Source organism: Corythoichthys intestinalis, chromosome 6 (genome assembly GCF_030265065.1).
Source record: "Corythoichthys intestinalis isolate RoL2023-P3 chromosome 6, ASM3026506v1, whole genome shotgun sequence".
Classification (NCBI taxonomy): Eukaryota; Metazoa; Chordata; class Actinopteri; order Syngnathiformes; family Syngnathidae; genus Corythoichthys; species Corythoichthys intestinalis.
This window is the reverse complement of record NC_080400.1, coordinates 3,988,297-4,006,782: the sequence shown is the minus strand read 5'-3', so window position 1 is coordinate 4,006,782 and position 18,486 is coordinate 3,988,297. Positions and strand designations below refer to the sequence as shown.

Genomic DNA, 18,486 nt, shown 5'->3' with positions numbered 1-18,486 from the left:
TAGAGTGTCTGCTAAAGACTTACAGAAATCACTGGCACAGTCCAATATCTCAACTAAATGTAAAACTATGGCCAAGTTCATAGGAGGACTCCACGAAGGAAGCCACTGGTATCTAAAAAAACATTGTTGCTCGTTTAAAGGGGATGTTTCGGCAAAGGGGGTGTGAGACATCAATAGAACCGTTATGCGCCAAGATAACAAATATTGATAAAGTTAACAAAAAAATCAATCACATTAATGAGCAATGATCGAAAATAGATCGAAAATGACGAACACTACCGAAAGTGTTCCGGAAACAGCCGAATGGGGCGGCGACGTCACGACAAGTGATTGAAAGTCGAGGCGGAGCTAGGTGCCATTGTTTTTTAACGACGAGAGAGTAGCGTTGGGGTTTGTTTGACCAAAACATCACAACAATGGTTCAAAACTGCTGTGCTATGTGGTGTACAAATAGTTGTTTATCGGAATATAGTATCCATGAGTTCCTGAACGCGAAAAAAAAAGCTGGACTACACAGAAAATGGGTAAAGTTCGTCCGTGCAAAGAGGGCTAATTTTCTAGACACAGCCTCCGGCACGCTTTTCTGTGGTGCGCATTTTCCAACTGAAAGCTTCTCGAACTATGGACAAGAGAAATCGGGTTTTGCTAAAAGATTGCTGCTCAAAGGAGATGCGGTGCCGACCATAGATGCACAGCCACCTAAATGTCCCGAGATATCAAGAGAGAGACGATGACTGCTAAAGGAGGCTAAAGCTACGCAAAGAAGGGAGCAGCCAAGCTTGAAATGGCCAGAGTGAGTACTCTTTTATAATTAATAAAAAAAAAATGTCACGCCTTTGGATACAGGACTCGACACATGTATAAATGATCGTTCGTAAAATATATAGAACAAATCCTTTGATCCCGTTCATATTTGTGTCTGTTGGCAGAGCGAAAAGCTATGATAGCGCAATAAATTATAATTATTCTATGCATTCCTTTATTTTGCAGTCACGGTGTATCAGCTTCACAAAAAGAAATGCTAAACAAATCATTGGTGTTTCCCACACGATCTGCTGCCGATGTTTCATCAGTGTCATTGCTCCCCTCAATGACCGTTTCATTACGCTGCATTGGCGTTCGTTTGGGCTCAAATTGGTCACCTATAACACCGATTAAAGCTTTGCAACTCTCCTCGTCACCATTAGATGAACATTCGTTACGTCCTTCTACGTCGGATTCGTCGCTGAAACTAGAAACGAAATTGACTGCCATCATCGCCGCCATTCAGTATTAAAGCACTGAGCCTTTTTCTTGTTGAAGAAACAGCCCTCACTGCCAACTCTGAATTCTCTTTTATTGACAACGAGCGGTGTTTCTTCATGAGGGAACCTGGAATATGTGCAGGACGAACACAATGCATCAGCATAAACAGCTCAAAACACCCCTAATTCTCCCCACACTAGAAGGAATTATATTGATGCAGACAGGCGCTGCCCCCCTAGTGGCCGGTGGCACTCTCTTCACTTGACGTGACGTCACGCACACAATCTGCCAGATCTCGGGCGCCGGTCGTTTTAGCTTGACAATCGAGCCAAATTTCTCTCATTTTCTTGTGTGTAATTACACGAAGTGGCATGATATGAATACAAAAGGCATGCGTTTATGGATAAATGATGGAATATCAAAATTTTCCCAGGGCGCTACATCCCCTTTAATGTTCACAAAAAAGGCACCACACAGAAGTTTTGGCAAAATATTTGGTGGACTGATGAAACCAAAGTTGAATTGTTTGCGAGTGACACACAATGTCATTTGTGGAGGAAAAATGGAACAGCTCACAAACATCAACACCTTGTCCCCACTGTGAAGCATGGTGGTTGGAGCATCATGATTTGGGGCTGTTTTGCTACCTCAGGGCCTGGACAACTTGCAATCATTAATGTAAGAATGTATTCAAAAGTTTTGCTTGAAAACCTGAGGCCGTCTGTCAGACAGTTGAAGCTAAATATAGGATGCATGCTGCAACACGACAATGATCCAAAACACAGAAGGAAATCACTTCAGAAGAACAAAATACATGTTCTGGAGTGACCAAGTCAAAGTCCAGACTTGAACCCCATTGCGATGTTGTGGCATGACCTAAAGACAGCGATTCATGCCAGACATCCCAGCAATCTGGCTGAACTACAGCAGTTTTGTAGAGAAGAATGGGCCAAGATTGATGTGCCAGACTGATCTGCAGTTACAGGAAGCCTCTAGTTGAAGTTATTGCTGCAAAAGGGGTAGGGCACAAAATATTAAATGTGATGGTTCACTTATTTCCCCCCTTCTTTCATTGTTTGCATACTATCCTCATTAAAATATGAAAACCTACAAACGTTTGGGTGGTTTTAGTTTAAGCAGACACTGTTTTTTCATCTGTGTGATTTTGACAAAGAATCAGATCACATTTGATGGTGATTTGATGCAGAAATGTGAGAAATTCCAAAAGGTTCAGATTAGGGCTGTCAAAATTATCGCGTTAACGGGCGTTAATTAATTTTTTAAATTAATCACGTTAAAATATTTGACGCAAATAACGCAGATGTCCCGCTCAGACAGATTTAAAGGACAGTACACTGAATGATCACTTGTTGTTATGGAGCTTTGCCGCCCTCTGCTGGCGCTTGGATGAATGACCATCTCGCATATTGCCTCAAACAGATTACAATGAGGCCGTTTATGGACATTAAGAGTGAAAAGAATGGGGGCAGCGCCGTTCCATACTCATGTTATTTCTTCAAAACGTGGGAGAATTAGTAGTTGTGAGACGTTTATGCTGTATTCACAATGCAATGCAAATTGCTATTTGTGCGCCACACATATTTCGGTAAGTTTTCTTTCTTTTAGTGGCAATTATGTGTCTCTTGTTGTATTTTGGGTAAGATATGTACAGATATATGTTATACAGTAGAGGCGAGTGGACACAGGCGTTCTTTGGACCGCGCCGTTTATTGGCAACTCCTTCACAAGAAACATACAGTGGGGAGAACAAGTATTTGATACACTGCCAATGGGAAAACCCATTAGTGAAAGCACAACAAAAATAATATTCCTATTGCTCCCCAAAAAAATAATGTTCACAAAAAGAAAAGCACTTCAGTCTATAGTAATGAGGCCCTATTCAGACACACAGTTAAACAACAATGCAAAATGAACTGGCATTCCATATCAAAATAGCTATGCAAAATACACGTAAAACTTAGACTTTGGTCACTCTATTTTTCTTATTGTTATTTTTATTCTTATCATTATATTAACTCTTGATCGAAAATTTTACAAAATTTATTCAAACGAAAACATGAAGAGGGGTTTTAATATAAAGAGGGGTTTTAATATAAAATTACTATAACTTGTAACTATAACATTTATCGTTTAAGAACTACAAGTCTTTCTATCCGTGGATCACTTTAACAGAAAGAATGTTAATGCCATTTGTGGATTTATTGTTACAATAAACAAATACAGTACTTATGTACAGTATGTTGTATGTATACATCCGTCGTGTGTCTTTCCATTCCAACAATAATTTACAGAAAAATATGGCATATTTTAGAGATGGTTTGAATTGCGATTAATTGCGATTAATTACGATTAATTAATTTTTAAGCTGTAATTAACTCGATTCAAAATTTTAATCGTTTGACAGCCCTAGTTCAGATACTCTGTCACAGCGCTGTATGGGAAAATATCGGCATTTTTTTTTTGCACAAAAATACTGTATGTTAGCTTAAAAGATGTACATACACGCCTGCAGCCTTTGGACATGGGCCGGTCACAGCACCAGTGACAACATCAATAGATTAGACTTAGAGCATCAGCATTATTCCCGCCCTCCGACTTTGACGGGTGTGATGAAAAAAATTGGTGAACACATTTTAAAATATGTCAAACTATTAAAATTTTTCATCGAGTTAATCACAGCTTAAAAATGAATTAATCGTAATTAATCGCAATTCAAACCATCTCGAAAATATGCCATGTTTTTCTGTAAATTATTGTTGGAATGGAAAGATAAGACACAAGACAGACATAAACATTCAACATACTGCACATAAGTACTGTATTTGTTTATTAAAACAATAAATCCACAAGATGGCATTAACATTTATGTGTATTTTGCATAGCTATTTGATTGGGAATGCCAGTTCTCTTTGCATTGAGCGCTTTTCTTTTTGTGAACATTATTTTTTTGAGCGATACTAATATTATTTTTGTTGTACTTTCACTAAATTATACTGTAGCGACTTAACTGTTCGGCCCAAATGCATGATGGAAAGTTGGGCAACCACGACTGACAATGGTGGCTGCAAATGGTATACAGTATGTTCTGCATTGTGTTTAGTTAGGCGTGTTTAGAAAAGAAAGTCTCCTGTTCCGCTCAAATGCATGATGGGAAGTTGGGCAACCGTGGCTGTCAGTGGTGGCTGCAAATGGTATAGAGTCTGTTCTGTGTAGTGTTCAGTTAGGCGTGTTCAGAAAAAGATCGTCTCATGCTCCACCCAAATACATGATGTAGAGCTGAAACGAATACTCAAGTAACTCGAGTTTAAAAACTGATCCGAGTAATTTTATTCACCTCAAGGGATCGTTTAATTTTGCCAGCTCTAAGCATCCAGTTTGCCCGGACTACTTTTAATGCGGGACAACACGCTGACGTCACGTGCATAGAGGAAGAAGCAATGAAAAAAAAAAAAAAAACTTACTGCAGCCGACAGCCGCTACAAACAACGTTAGCTTCTACGTTGCTAAAAACCACGCCCGCAAGATGCTAGTGTGGTAGCAGGTTATGTCCGAGGCGTCTCATAGATATAGCATGCATTTAGAACTAAATGCGAAATGACAGACTCGGCCGCGTCTGGGCAGCGTTAGTAAACAGCCGCCATCTTTAAGCAGTAGACTTCTCATCGCTAATAAATATAACGTAGCCCTTCGGAGGGCTAGGTTTCTATTGATTATGACCACTGTCGATGCGTGGCTAACGTGTCTTACATACAGGCTTTATTTAATCTGTAAAAACACAGTGCTGTAGAGTGATGAGGGTGTAAAATTCAAACATAATAAAGCTAACTCTCAGTTTTAGCTCAGTAATCATTGCTGAATAAAACACCAAGTAGCACTGGTCTCTAATGTGCTCCGATACAGCAGGTATCATACATTTATTTTGAACACTGCCAAAACTCAAAATCCTAGCAGTACTTACAGTTTAGTCTAACTTAAAACTTAACTAGAACTTAAAAATAGCTTGACACAAATGGAAATTAAATTGAAACGCGTTGGAAAAACAGCTTTCAAGTGATGTGTGCTATCAAGCGTAATTACATTTTTAGGTAAAAAATGTTGTTTTTTTTAAAATCTAGTTTTTTGAGTGACAGCAGTGAATTTCTTTTTCTGGTCACATCTGAGATGCAATTGTTGGCTGTTTTCAACAATGTACATCGAAAATAAAGACATTGATTGACTGAAAATGGTTCAATATTGGATTAAATATATTTTTTTCTCATGTATATTTATAATTGGTCTTCACCTTAAAAAAATGTTTTATCCAATTACTCGATTAATCTATAAAACTTTCAGTTGATTACTCGATTACTAAAATATTCGATAGCTGCATCCCTAGCATGATGGGAAGTTGGTCAACCATGACTGTCAGTAGTGGCTGCAAATGGTATACAATATGTTCTGCGTTGTTTTCAATTAAGTGTGTTAAGAAAAACATAGTCTCTTGCTCCGCCCAAATACATGATGGAAAGTTGGGCAACCGTGATTGTTAGTAGTGGCTGCTTAGCTGTCCAATGAACCTGTGTCTCCTCGCATTTCTCTGCCTTTTTGGTCTCGATGTGCTAAAACGGCATCATTTGAGGCAATGCATGAACGGGTGTCAAGTTCAAAATTAGATCCTTAGGTTGACATTGTAAAATTACCCAAAAATAAGGAGAGAAGACACTCAGTTTTCTTGGCCAAGGAGGTCAAACATGTGGCTCTTTAGCCACCAAGATTGATCGAAAGGAAAAAAAACCCTCCTTGGTATTTTATTTAGGGGTTTTCCCTGAACAAAATGGGCGTCGCACTGAGGGAGGGGAAAGCAAGCTAGCGACACCCATGTGGTTTTTTATTGGCTATGTGTGTGCATGTAGGTGGAACTTAAGTGATACACGTGTGTGGAGCAAGAGCTTATGTAAACAATCAAAACAATGATATAAATAGTCAAAATAATATATAAGCAGTCAAAATAATGCAGACACTTTTAGTTATGCAACGTTAAACAATCAGCAGAATAGTCCAAACACTTCCAGTTGCGCACCGCTGTGGCCCTGGAAGATGTCCTCGGATGGAAAATCGTCCTCGAAGGGCTAGGCGAAAGTCCAAACCCCAGGTGCTGAGGATGCCTGGAAGGTCCAGTTACGCAACGGCGCGGCCATGAAGCCACTCCGACCCTCTTTCTACACTTTGTAACACTTAAGCATTATACTACAATCTGGTATAGCAAGCAATGATCATTTACTGGTTATATATGTAAGAAAAATATGGCAATATGTATTATTTATGGTATATATGAGCATAAGCGTAACTAGAAGTAAGAAGAATATGGCAGTATGTATTATTTATGGTATATATGAGCATAAGCAAATATTCAATCAACCAACCAAGGAAACATTTAATGAATCAAACCCCGATAATTATCTTAACAACGGGTCATTCCGTCCATGCGTTAATTAAGTCAAATAATTTAAAGCGATGAATTAAAAAAATTAGTTACCGCCCGTTAACACGATAAATTTGACAGCCGTAGTAATTATATATTGTAACCCATTTGGTCCTTCATCGTACAGTACACACATGTATTGATATTTGTCGCACTCAGGAACCTTGGCCAACATTTGCTGGGCTCCATCATAGATCTTCTCCAAACGCTCTGGTTGACCAACCTCGGGAAGAAGGAGAAGCGCGCTGACAGATCGGGACAAGACTCGGTCAAATGTCTTCCGCTCACGCTCATTAACGAATTCTTATGCGTGGCTTTGAGCGTCATCCGCCGCTTGAGGTCGAGCAAAAGCTAAGTTTAAGAAGCGCGTCGGATCGGGCGAGGACGCTAACGTTGCTCTTTACGCAGGTCCGGCGTGAAGGCGTCCCACCTGACCGCATTTTTACGCACCCTCGCTTCTGTACTCAAGCACCGAGAGAGCGCGCTGGGCGCCGCCGACGGCGCCAGGCAGATGACGCTGCAAGCTCAGCCGTTGTCGTCTGCGGAGGTTCTGGCTCTGATGCGGTGCTGGAGCACCGCATCTGGCCGCGTCGCCCTTCTGGGCCAGATACAGGCCTTGTGTGAAAAGCACAAAGTCAAGGAATTGTTGGGTAAGCCACTGCTTGCCATTCACGTTGATAGACGTCCAATGTATTTGAAGTGGGAGGGTGGCAGCGAATGATTAACGACCCATGAAATGCCCCAAAATCCAATTTTGAAAGCTAGGGGGCAAACAAAAAAAAAAAAACATATTAGGAAGTGACCCAATGTTTACAGGAAGTGACCTAGGAATGCCCCCAATACCAACAGGAAGTAGGGGTGTGACAAAATATCGAAATGGTGATATATCGTAATACTTTGTAACCCAAAAGGTTATCGATATGCTCCTGTCAAGAATCGAGATAGTTTTAAAAAGGTGTCAATGTCTTAAAAAAAATAAAAAGGAACAAACACGTTGCTACCAAAATCTTCCACCATAATAGTGTCTCAGTTAACTCTAAGGCTGCATTGATGGTGCTCGACGCCCAATCCATTTAGACTGGGAACGTTCGTTCATTCGAAACCAGTGCAATCACGGTCATTCTGTCCAATTTTCAGGGCAACTTGCTGTTCATTTTAGGGCATTTACAAGTCTTTCCTGCACGCCTCACAAAGCCACAGTCAAAAACTGTTTTGCCCACCTGTGTCATGATTAGCTGTCATTTTAAGCCTACCGTGGCTGATCCCAGGTCAGTAGAAAGACATGATTGACAGCCTCTAGTGGCAAGCAGTAAAATTACAAACAAGACAAATCAGGAATATGGCTCATACACTAATATCAACAGGAAGTGACCCAAAATGCCCCAAAATCGAGAGACGGTGAGAATCAAAAGTGGTATTTGCCAGGTGTCAAAATTGATTTTGCCATGTGGCTTTTTTTTTTTGCCATGTGTCAAAATTGATTTTGCCTTGTGGCATTTTTTTTTTTTTTTGCTGATTTTTTTGCCGTGTGGCAAAATGGAATTTACCATGTGGCATTTTTTTTGCCATGTGGCAAAATGAATTCTGCCATGTGGCATTTTTTTTCTGCCATGTGGCAAAATTGATTTCTGCATGTGGCAAAATTGATTTTGCCACGTGGGATTTTATTTTGCCAAGTGGCATTTTTTTTGCCATGTGGCAAAGTGAATTCTGCCATTTGGCATTTTTTTTCTGCCATGTGGCAAAATTGATTGTGCCATGTGGGATTTTTTTTGCCATGTGGCAAAATTGATTTCGCCATGTGACAAAATTAATTTTGCCATGTAGCATTTTTTTGCGCTGTGGCAATATTGATTTTGTCACGTGGCATTTTTTTGCCATGGGTCAAAATTCATCAAGCGTTTTACCTATTGCAGATTTAGTCTTCCCAGCCTGGTGCAGGTCTACAATTTTGTCTTTGGTGTACTTCAACAGCTCTTTGGTCTTGGCCATAGTAGAGTTTCGAGTGTGACTGACTGAGATTGTGGACAGGTGTCTTTTATACCGATAATGAGTTAAAACAGGTGCCATTAATACAGGCAAGAGGTGGAGCCTCGTTAGACCTCGTTAGAAGAAGTTAGACTTCTTTGACAGCCAGAAATCTGGCTTGTTTGTAGGTGACCAAATACTTATTTTCCCCTCTAATTTGGAAATAAATTCTTTAAAAATCAAACAATGTGATTTTCTGTTTTTTTTTCCACATTCTGTCTCTCATGGTTGAGGTTTACCCATGTTGACAATTACAGGCCTCTCTAATCTTTTCAAGTAGGAGAACTTGCACAATTGGTGGTTGACTAAATACTTATTTGCCCCACTGTAAATGGGAAGTGTCCCTAATGTCAACAGAAGGTGATCCAGAAATGCCCCTAAATAGACAGGAAATCACCTCATATCAAGAAGAAATGATCGCAGAATTTCCCCAAATCAACAGGAAGTGAGCTGATATCGATCCGATATCAACTGATAGTGACCCCAAAATGGCGCCAAATAAACAGGAAGTGACCCGACATCAACAGGAAGTACCCACGAAATCAACTGGAAGTGTCCTAGGTGTTAACAGTTAACAGTTGAGCTACTCTTGATTGAGTTTTCTTGGAATTAAAACTTTGTGGGTCACACACGACTGTTCATTCTTACCACGTTTTGTCTCTAATCTAGGTGGTTCCGTGAAGGACAGAACGCAAAGTAAATCCGGCGCAAGAAAGGAAAAACTCTCAGAAGACGGGGAAGAAAGTCAGCAGCAGCTCCTAAACGAGTGTCGGTCATCTCTCGCCGACATCTTGTGGCACTGGCGACCCGAGACAGTTCCCGCGGATGTTCCCGCTCCGTTAGCCGCGGAAACAGCCCACCTTCTCGTCAAGCGGTCCCTCGGATGGCTTCTGGAGGACTCGTACCAGGAAGAACGCACCAGAACCTTCTTGCGCTGGTTCGAAGAAAGCGTGATGGCACACGGAGAGTTGACGGATGCGCTTTTCGAAGATCCCGGGGTAAAAGCGGACGCGCTTCGGCTCTACAACCTGGCCTGCCGCGGGGCCAGAGGAGGAACTTTCCGCCAGTTCACGGACATCATGACACGCTTGCTGGAGAGGCGAGGACATCTCCCCGAGATTCACCGGGCGGTCGTTTCCGCTTGCCGTCCGGGAAACGACCGAGAGGCGTCCAGATGCGGTAAGACGACACGGGCAGCTGTGAATTGGACGTCTATCTTTGGTTGAAAAATAGTTATGTCTTAGCTTTAAGGTCAATGCATTGATTTTGATGGGAGTGTTGCCCCTACCAACATGGCCGACCTTAAGCCATGCTAGTAGGGGCGATGAAATGTCTTTTCATGGTTCTGACATCAATTAAAATGCATCTCACTCGTAGACGTCCAATCCATTTGAAGCGGCAGGGTGGCACCTGCCAACCTTCCCCCTTCAAATGGATTGGATGTCCAGTACCTGAGTGAGAGATGCTTTGACATTTTGAAAATGATCTTTGGTTGAGAAATAAGCTAGTTGTGACTTGAGCTTGAATGTCATTCCATTGATTTTGATAGGAATGTTGCCCCTACCAACATGGCCGCCCCTAGGCCATGCTAGTCAGGGTGATGAAAGGTCTTTTCATGCTTCTACCATCCATTAAAATGTGTCTCACTAGTAGACGTCCAATCCATTTGAAGCGGGAGGGTGGCAGCTGCCAACCTTCCCACTTTAAATGGTTTGGACATCTAGCACCTGCCTAAATAAGAGATGCTTTGATATTTTAAACTGATCTTTGGTTGAGAATGAAGCTAGTTTTGACTTGAGCTTGAATGTCAATGCATTGATATTGATGGGAATGTTGCCCCTACCAACATGGCCGCCCCTAAGCCATGCTAGTCGTGGCAATGAAAGGTCTTTTCATGCTTCTGACATCAATTAAAATGCGTCTCGCTCGTAGACATCCAATCCATTTGAAGCAGGAGGGTGGAAGCTGCCAACCGTCTCCCTTCAAACGGATTGGATGTCTAGTACCGACTGAGAGATGCTTTGACGTTTTGAAAATGTTCTTTGGTTGAGAAATAACCTAGTTTTGCCTCGAGCTTGAATGTCAATGCATTGATTTTGATGGGAATGTTGCCCCTACCAACATGGCCGCCCCTAAGCCATGCTAGTAGTGGCAATGAAAGGTCTTTTCATGCTTCTGACATTAATTAAAATGCGTCTCACTCGTAGACGTCCAATCCATTTGAAGCAGGAGGGTGGAAGCTGCCAACTTTTGGGGGACACGTCCTATTGATATCTGGTCATTTCCTGTTGATTTGAGGACATTGTTTTTTTGCCATTGAAATGCAATGGGAAATTTGGCCGTCCATGGCCGTCAATGGCATCGACTTACAGTACATATGCCCCAATCAATAGAATCGACATACATGGCCGTCTCAGTGGCATTCACCAAAGAAAATGCCGTTGGAAATGAATGGAAAATTTGGACGTCCGTGGCTGTCAAAGGCATCAACTTCCATATGCGTCAATGGAATCAGGGACATTTGGGGGACGCGTCCTATTGATATCTGGTCATTTCCTGTTGATTTGAGGACATTGTTTTTTTTGCCATTGAAATGCAATGGGAAATTTGGCCGTCCATGGCCGTCAATGGCATCGACTTACAGTACATATGCCCCAATGGAATCCAAGTACATGGGGATCAATCGAATCAACATACATGGCTATCAATGGCATTAACCAAAGTAAATGTCATTGGAAATGAATGGGAAATTTGGACGTCCATGGCCGTCAATGGCGTCGACTTAATGTGCGTCCAAATACATTGCCATTGGCAATAGAATTGACATACAAGGCTGTCAACAGCATCTGTGTACTTGGGCGTCAATGCAAAGTAAATGACATAGGAAATTTGGACTTACATGGCTGCCATTGGCATCCCATTAGAAAGGAATGGGACAGTCTTTGGCAAATTTCAGCGGAACGGTCATTTTTTTTCTCTCCAAATTCTGTATTCAATCTTGATGCCCCTCACGATCCTAGAATTTTTGATGTCCAAATTATATGATTTGGTCAAAAATTATAGGACAAGTAGCATATTGAAAAAGACAACAACAACAAAAAACAGAAAATGGGCGTTAACGGGCGAAAGAAAAAAATTTCGGGGCCGTTCGAAAAAGTCTGCGTCACTTGAAAATTCCGCTCGTGTTGTACTTGAACGGTGCCAATCGGGCTGTGGCGCTGAAGAAACGCCACTCCAAAAAAAAAAAAAAAAAAATTACGCCTTTGCTATAGCAAAGCCTCATATAAATATACAGTACTCTTTTGTAACTGTTTTAACATGCTGGCCCGCCAGGCCTATAAAGCGCTGTGGGAAACCCAGAAAATGAACTTTCTGTATGTTTGTTTTTTCTTTTTGTTTTAGATGCAGGCCTGTCTCTGTTGTCTTTGTACATCCACGAGGTGTGGAGCGGAGCCCATTCGCCACAACTCTTCCTGTCGCACATCGCCACGGTGACCGCAACCGGGCGGAAAGGTCACCCTTCGGCCGTCCGAGCCGTCTGTCGGGACATTTTAGCCACCGAGACGTGAAGGCGATGTAGCGTCTTGTTCAATTTGTGTAAAGAGTGAGATTTTGGTGGCGGAAAAGAAAATTCAAAAGGCTTTTTATTTGTAGTAATCATGGATGACTGCTCATAATAAAGAGGATGACGTGTGCCTCCTTTGACTTCTTCTTTGACTGCGTCTCCTGCAATGATTGAAAAGGGATGAGTCTGTATATTGATCTTTCATCATGATTGACTGGGTGATAGTTTTTGCAGGTGAAATCACAAAAGGGGTGTCAAACTTATCTTTGTGCTGTGAATTTAAAAAAATCAACAGGAAGTGACTCGGGAATGACCCCAAATTTATCTTAATGTGACCCAAAACCAACAGGAAGTGAACCAGAAATACCCCCAATTAGACATGTGCCAGTTACCGGTTTCACGGTTTACCGTGGTGTGAAAACGTCGCGGTTTCAAAACCACTAAAATTTTCCGTCAGACCGTAGTACGGTATTCGCCATATTTCATGTGTCAAACATGCAGCCAGAAGTGGCGTGGCGCGGCAGCGCTCACCCCCTCCCGTTTGTTGCTGTGTGTGAAAGTGGCTATCGGCTAAACAGCCAGCGAACCCTAAACAAATAATCCAAACTTAAGGCGTTCTTTTCTTCAATTTATTGAGCTCTCAAATCGTGGTAAGTGGAATATACAAAATGAATACATTTAAAACGTACAATTGTATTTTTCCATGTGTGAGTAGCTAAACAGATTAGCTCTATGAAAAAAGTTCGCCAAAAACAAAACACACATTTTCCTTTGAAATTCGATATACAAACGAACTAAAAGCTTATAAAAGACGAATGTTAGCCTAGGCTTAGCTGGGAGAGCAACTTCGAGTGTTACAGCCGCAGAGTGAGAAAACAAGCTTGATTCACTTGAATGAAGGGGAAAAAAGGCATAGCTGAGGAAAGATGATCTTGCCCTAAGCACAAATCCACGTTCGCTTGATCAAGGAGAGGTCTCACTCCCAATGATTTTTTTTTTTTTTTTTTTTTAAGATGAAACCTTTCCACAACAATATTTACATTTTAACTAACTTATACATGTTTAACTAACTTATTAACTTTTGAATTCTTTACATCATGTAGACTAGAGTTGACACCGTGGCTGAAAATGGCGAAACTTCACTTGAGCTTTTCAATCCTCAAAAAAAATAGTGCAGTATAAATTTTTCAAAATTTTATTAAGAAGAGTTTTTACTTTTTTAATAGAAATTATTTTGTTCTTGCTCTAAACTGTGGGTATAGCCTACGTTATATTTTAATTTTATTTAAAATATTTGGTTTTTTTTTATTGATAATTTATTTATTTTAACAATACATTCATATCCCAATTTGCAACTATGTTCTGAAAAAAAAAATCCTGTTCAATGGAATTTTTTTTTTTTTTTTTTTTTTAACCCATACATCTCAAAATAACACATTTTGGAGCTATAATTGCAATACCGTGAAACCGCGGTATTTTTGCTCACGGTTATCGTACCGTCAAAATCTCATACCGGCACATGCCTACCCCCAATCAAATTTTGACCTGAGGGTTTAGAAATTAACAGGAAGTGACCCAAAATGTACAGAAAGTGACCCAAAAATGCCCCAAGAGTCCAGTTTTGACTGGGAAGACTAAATGAACTACCACATTAACATGAAGTGACAAAATGTGCAAAAATCATCAAAAAGTGACCCAGAATCAACATGAAGTGACCCAGAAAGGCCCCAAAATCAAATTTTGATTTGATTAACGGTGACAAAATAAATAGTAAGTGACCCAAAATTTAGAGGAAGTGGCCTGGGAATGCTCAAAATCATCAGAAAGTGACCCATAAGTGCCCCAAAACTAACAGGCAGTGACCCAGTAATACACCAAGATCCAATTTTGACCAAGAGAAGCAATTGAACAACGAAATTAACAGTAAGTTACCAAGGAATCCCCCAATAATCATCCGAAAGTGACCCAAAATAAACAGGAAATGACCAAAATGTAGAGGAAGTGGCCTAGGAACTCTCAAAATCAGAAAGTGACGACCCATAAGTGGCCCAAAACTAACAGGAAGTGACCCAAAAATACTCCAAGATCCAGTTTTGACTGGGAAGACTAAATGAACAACCACGTTAACATGAAGTGACCCGGGTATGTGCAAAAATCATCAGAAAGTGATCCAGAATCAACATTAAGTGACCCAGAAATGCCCCCAAATTAAATTTTGATTTGATTAAATACATAGTAAGTGACCCAAAATGTAAAGTAAGTGGCCTGGGCATACTCAAAATCATCAGAAAGTGACCCATAAGTACCCCAAAACTAACTGGCAGTGACCCAAAAATACACCAAGATCCAATTTTGACTGGGAGGAGCAAGTGAACAACGAAATGAACAGGAAGTGATCCGGGAATGCCCCAATAATCATCCAAAAGTGACCCAAAATAAACAGGAAGTGACCAAAATGTACAGAACGTGGCCTGGGAATGCTCAAAATCATCAGAAAGTGACCAATAAGTGCCCCAAAACTAAGAGGAAGTGACCCAAAAATACCTCAAGATCGTTTCGACTGGGAAGAGCAAATGAACAACAAAATCAACAGGAAGTGACCCGGGGATGCCCCAATAATCATCCGAAAGTGACCCAAAAGCAACAGGAAATGAACCAGAGATACCCCCCAATCAAATTTTGACCTGAAGAGGTTAGAAATTAACAGGAAGTGACCCAAAAATGCCCCAAGATCCAGTTTTGACTGAGAAGAGCAAATGAACAACAAAATCAACAGGAAGTGACCCGGGAATGCCCCAATGATCATCTGAAAGTGACCCAACACCAATACGAAGTGAACCAGAAATCTCTCCCAAATCAAATTTTAACCTGAATGGGTTAGAAATTAACAGGAAGTGACTCAAAATTTACAGGAAGTGACCCAAAAATGCCCCAAGATCCAGTTTTGACAGAGAAGAGCAAATGAACAACAAAATCAACAGGAAGTGACCCGGGAATGCCCCAATAATCATCTGAAAGTGACCCAACACCAATACGAAGTGAACCAGAAATCTCCCCCAAATCAAAATTTGACCTGAAGGGGTTAGAAATTAACAGGAAGTGACCCAAAAATGCCCCAAGGTCGTTTTGACTGGGAAGACTAAATGAACAACCACATGAACATGAAGTGACAAAATGTGCAAAAATCATCAGAAAGTGATCCAGAATCAACATGAAGTGACCCAGAAAGGCCCCAAAATCAAATTTTGATTTAATTAAAGGTGACAAAATAAATAGTAAGTGACCCAAAATGTAGAGGAAGTGGCCTGGGAATACTCAAAATCATCAGAAAGTGCCCCAAAACTCACAGGAAGTAACCCAGAAATTCACCAAGATCAAATTTTGCCTATACAAAGTGAACCAGAAATTCCCCCCCAATCATATTTTGACCTGAAGGGGTTAGAAATTAACAGGAATTGGTCAAATGTAAGCGGCACGGTGGCTGATTGGTTAGCACAATTTGTAGCACAATGGTTAGCAATTTGTCTCAGAGCACACCCTGAAAAAAATGTGTCCCCCAAAATCAACATAAAGTGACCTAAAGGCAACAGGAAGTGACCTGTAAAACTTTGTAAGTGCCCCAAAATCAACAGGGCATGGCCGGGTGGCCCATAAACTCCCCCCCCCAAAATCAACGGGAAGTGATCAATTAACAGGAAGCGACCTTAAAATGCCCTAAAATCAACAAAAAATGATCCAAAATGTCAGGAAGTGACCCCGAAGTCCCCAAAATCAACAGGAAGTGACCCGTAAGTGCTCCAAAACCAACAGGAAGTGACCCAAAATCAACTGGAAGTGACCTAAAGGCAACAGGAAGTGACATGTAAGTGCCCCAAAATCAACAGGAAGTGACCCATAAGTCCCCCAAAATCAACAGGAAGTGACCCGTAAGTGTTCGAAAACCAACAGAAAGTGACCCAAAATCAACTGGAAGTGGCCTATAAGTGCCCCAAAATAAACAGGAAGTTACCCATAAGTCCCCCAAAAACAACAGGAAGCGACCCATAATTGCTCCAAAACCAACAGGAAGTGACCCAAAATAACTGGAAGTGACCTAAAGTCAACAGGAAGTGACCCATAAGTCCCCCAAAATCAACAGGAAGTGAACCGTAAGTGCTTCAAAATCTACAGGAAGTGACCTGTAAATGGCCCTAAATCAACAGGAAGCGACCCGTAATTGCTCCAAAATCAACAGGAAGTGACCCGTAAGTGCTTCAAAATCAACTGGAAGTGAGCCATAAGTTCTCCAAAACCAACAGGAAATAACCCAAAATCAACTGGAAGTGACCTAAAGGAAACAGGAAGTGACCTGTAAATGCCCCAAAATCAACAGGAAGTGACCAGTTCGTGCCCCAGAATCAACAGGAAGTGACCCGTAAGTGCTCCAAAACCAACAGGAAGTGACCCAAAATCACTTGGAAGTGACCTAAAGGCAACAGGAAGTGACCTCTAAATGCCCCAGAATCAACAGGAAGAGACTCGTAAGTGCTCCAAAACCAACAGGAAGTGACCCAAAATCAACTGGAAGTGACCTAAAGGAAACAGGAAGTGACCTGTAAATGCCCCAAAATCAACAGGAAATGACCAGTTCGTGCCCCAGAATCAACAGGAAGTGACCCGTAAGTGCTCCAAAACCAACAGGAAGTGACCCAAAATCACTTGGAAGTGACCTAGAGGCAACAGGAAGTGACCTCTAAATGCCCCAAAATCAACAGGTAGTGCCCGTAAGTGCTCCAACACCAACAAGAAGTGACCCAAAATCAACTGGAAGTGACCTAAAGGCAACAGGAAGTGACATGTAAATGCCCCAAAATCAACCGGAAGTGACCAGTTCGTGCCCCAGAATCAACAGGAAGTGACCCGTAAGTGCTCCAAAACCAACAGGAAGTGACCCAAAATCACTTGGAAGTGACCTAAAGGCAACAGGAAGTGACATGTAAATGTCCCAAAATCAACAGGAAGAGACCCGTAAGTGCTCCAAAACCAACAGGAAGTGACCCAAAATCAACTGGAAGTGACCTAAAGGAAACAGGAAGTGACCTGTAAATGCCCCAAAATCAACAGGAAGTGACCAGTTCGTGCCCCAGAATCAACAGGAAGTGACCTGTGTGTGCGCCAAAACCAACTGGACGTGACCTAAAATCAAGTGGGAGTGACCTAAGGCAACAGGAAGTGAACTGTAAGTACCCCCAAACCAACAGGAAATTACCCATAAGTCCCCCAACATTAACAGGAAGTAACTAATGAACAGGAAGTGTTCTGACAATGCCTTAAAATCAACAGGAAATGATCCAAAACGTACAAGAATTGACCCTAGAATCCCACAAAATGTGCACTAGGTGACCCGTAAGTATCCTAAAATGAACAGGGCGTGACCCAAAGCATTTTCTAGATACTATAAGACATTTAGACTGAGTGATTGTCACTCACCACGCTGTTCGCCCACCGTTTGACATGAGATTCAAGGTGAGGAAGAGGACTCCCACGAAGGCAGCCAGAGTGATCCAAAAGGCAATAACGATCGAATCTGAAAGCAGCGATGACTTAAGAGGGCGAAAGAGAGAATGGAACAAAACCACGACACCTACATCTGTTATATTTCAACTTGCTGGCGTCCACAATGACTGGATCTTCATAGCCATAATAATATTCCCATCCAACAATGCTGGAGTTCTCCATTGCCGTCGTATTTTCCAGTGATGCTGTCCTTGCAAATGTTTGGACGGAATGAACCAGTCATGTTGTCCTAACAGAAAGTTGTCCTTGACTCCAAATGGGTGGGGTCTGTCACTTTGCCTTTTGATTATATGTATTTTATATTTCATTTTAACTAGAAACTTCCATTTCTGGGGAAATTTCAATGGAGCTTTGCTGTGGTATAAACAGATCTATCCAGTGCCAGTTTAATGTCAATGGGCTGTAATGGTAAGTTTTTGATCAAAAATCACAACCACACAGGTTTTTCTGCTATGTACAATGAGTGGGAAATTTGGAAGTAAATGGCCGTCAATGGAATGGAGGCGCATGGCTGTCAGTGGCAACGACTTACTTGGGCGCCAGTTGAATGTCAATGGACTCTCATGGTAAATGGTTAAATATCACAAGGACCTATGTTTTCCCTCCATTG

At 41.4% G+C, this 18,486-nt stretch overlaps 2 protein-coding genes across 3 annotated transcripts in view; one reads left to right on the top strand and one right to left on the bottom strand.

Moving 5' to 3' along the window:
* The window catches only part of urb1 (URB1 ribosome biogenesis homolog), a 105,844-nt gene extending 93,291 nt beyond the window's left edge, over positions 1–12,553 (top strand). The window contains exons 37-40 of one of the 2 annotated variants that reach the window (XM_057838490.1): positions 6,887–7,066; positions 7,136–7,377; positions 9,425–9,934; positions 12,158–12,553. In XM_057838490.1, the coding sequence (XP_057694473.1) occupies positions 6,887–7,066; positions 7,136–7,377; positions 9,425–9,934; positions 12,158–12,324 (1,099 nt within the window). In that variant the 3' untranslated portion in view covers positions 12,325–12,553. The remainder of the gene's footprint in view (positions 1–6,886; positions 7,067–7,135; positions 7,378–9,424; positions 9,935–12,157) is intronic. The other variant, XM_057838489.1, reaches the window with a different exon arrangement.
* LOC130917687 (melanocortin-2 receptor accessory protein-like) lies at positions 12,427–18,115 on the bottom strand. The gene is made up of 3 exons (XM_057839325.1): positions 17,948–18,115; positions 17,790–17,886; positions 12,427–12,481 (listed from the first exon to the last, which is right to left on the bottom strand). The coding sequence occupies exons 1-3, from the start codon at positions 18,036–18,038 to the stop codon at positions 12,427–12,429; spliced, it is 243 nt and encodes an 80-aa protein (XP_057695308.1). The 5' UTR covers positions 18,039–18,115.
* Positions 18,116–18,486: the final 371 nt, after the last annotated feature.

Coding starts and splice junctions, on each gene's coding strand:
- LOC130917687 (XM_057839325.1), bottom strand. CDS start 18,038: ATGGAGAACTCCAGCATTGTTGGATGGGAATATTATTATGGCTATGAA. Junction 17,887..17,947: donor CAAGTTGAAATATAACAGAT/GTAGGTGTCGTG, acceptor CGCTGCTTTCAG/ATTCGATCGTTATTGCCTTT. Junction 12,482..17,789: donor AACGGTGGGCGAACAGCGTG/GTGAGTGACAAT, acceptor CAATCATTGCAG/GAGACGCAGTCAAAGAAGAA.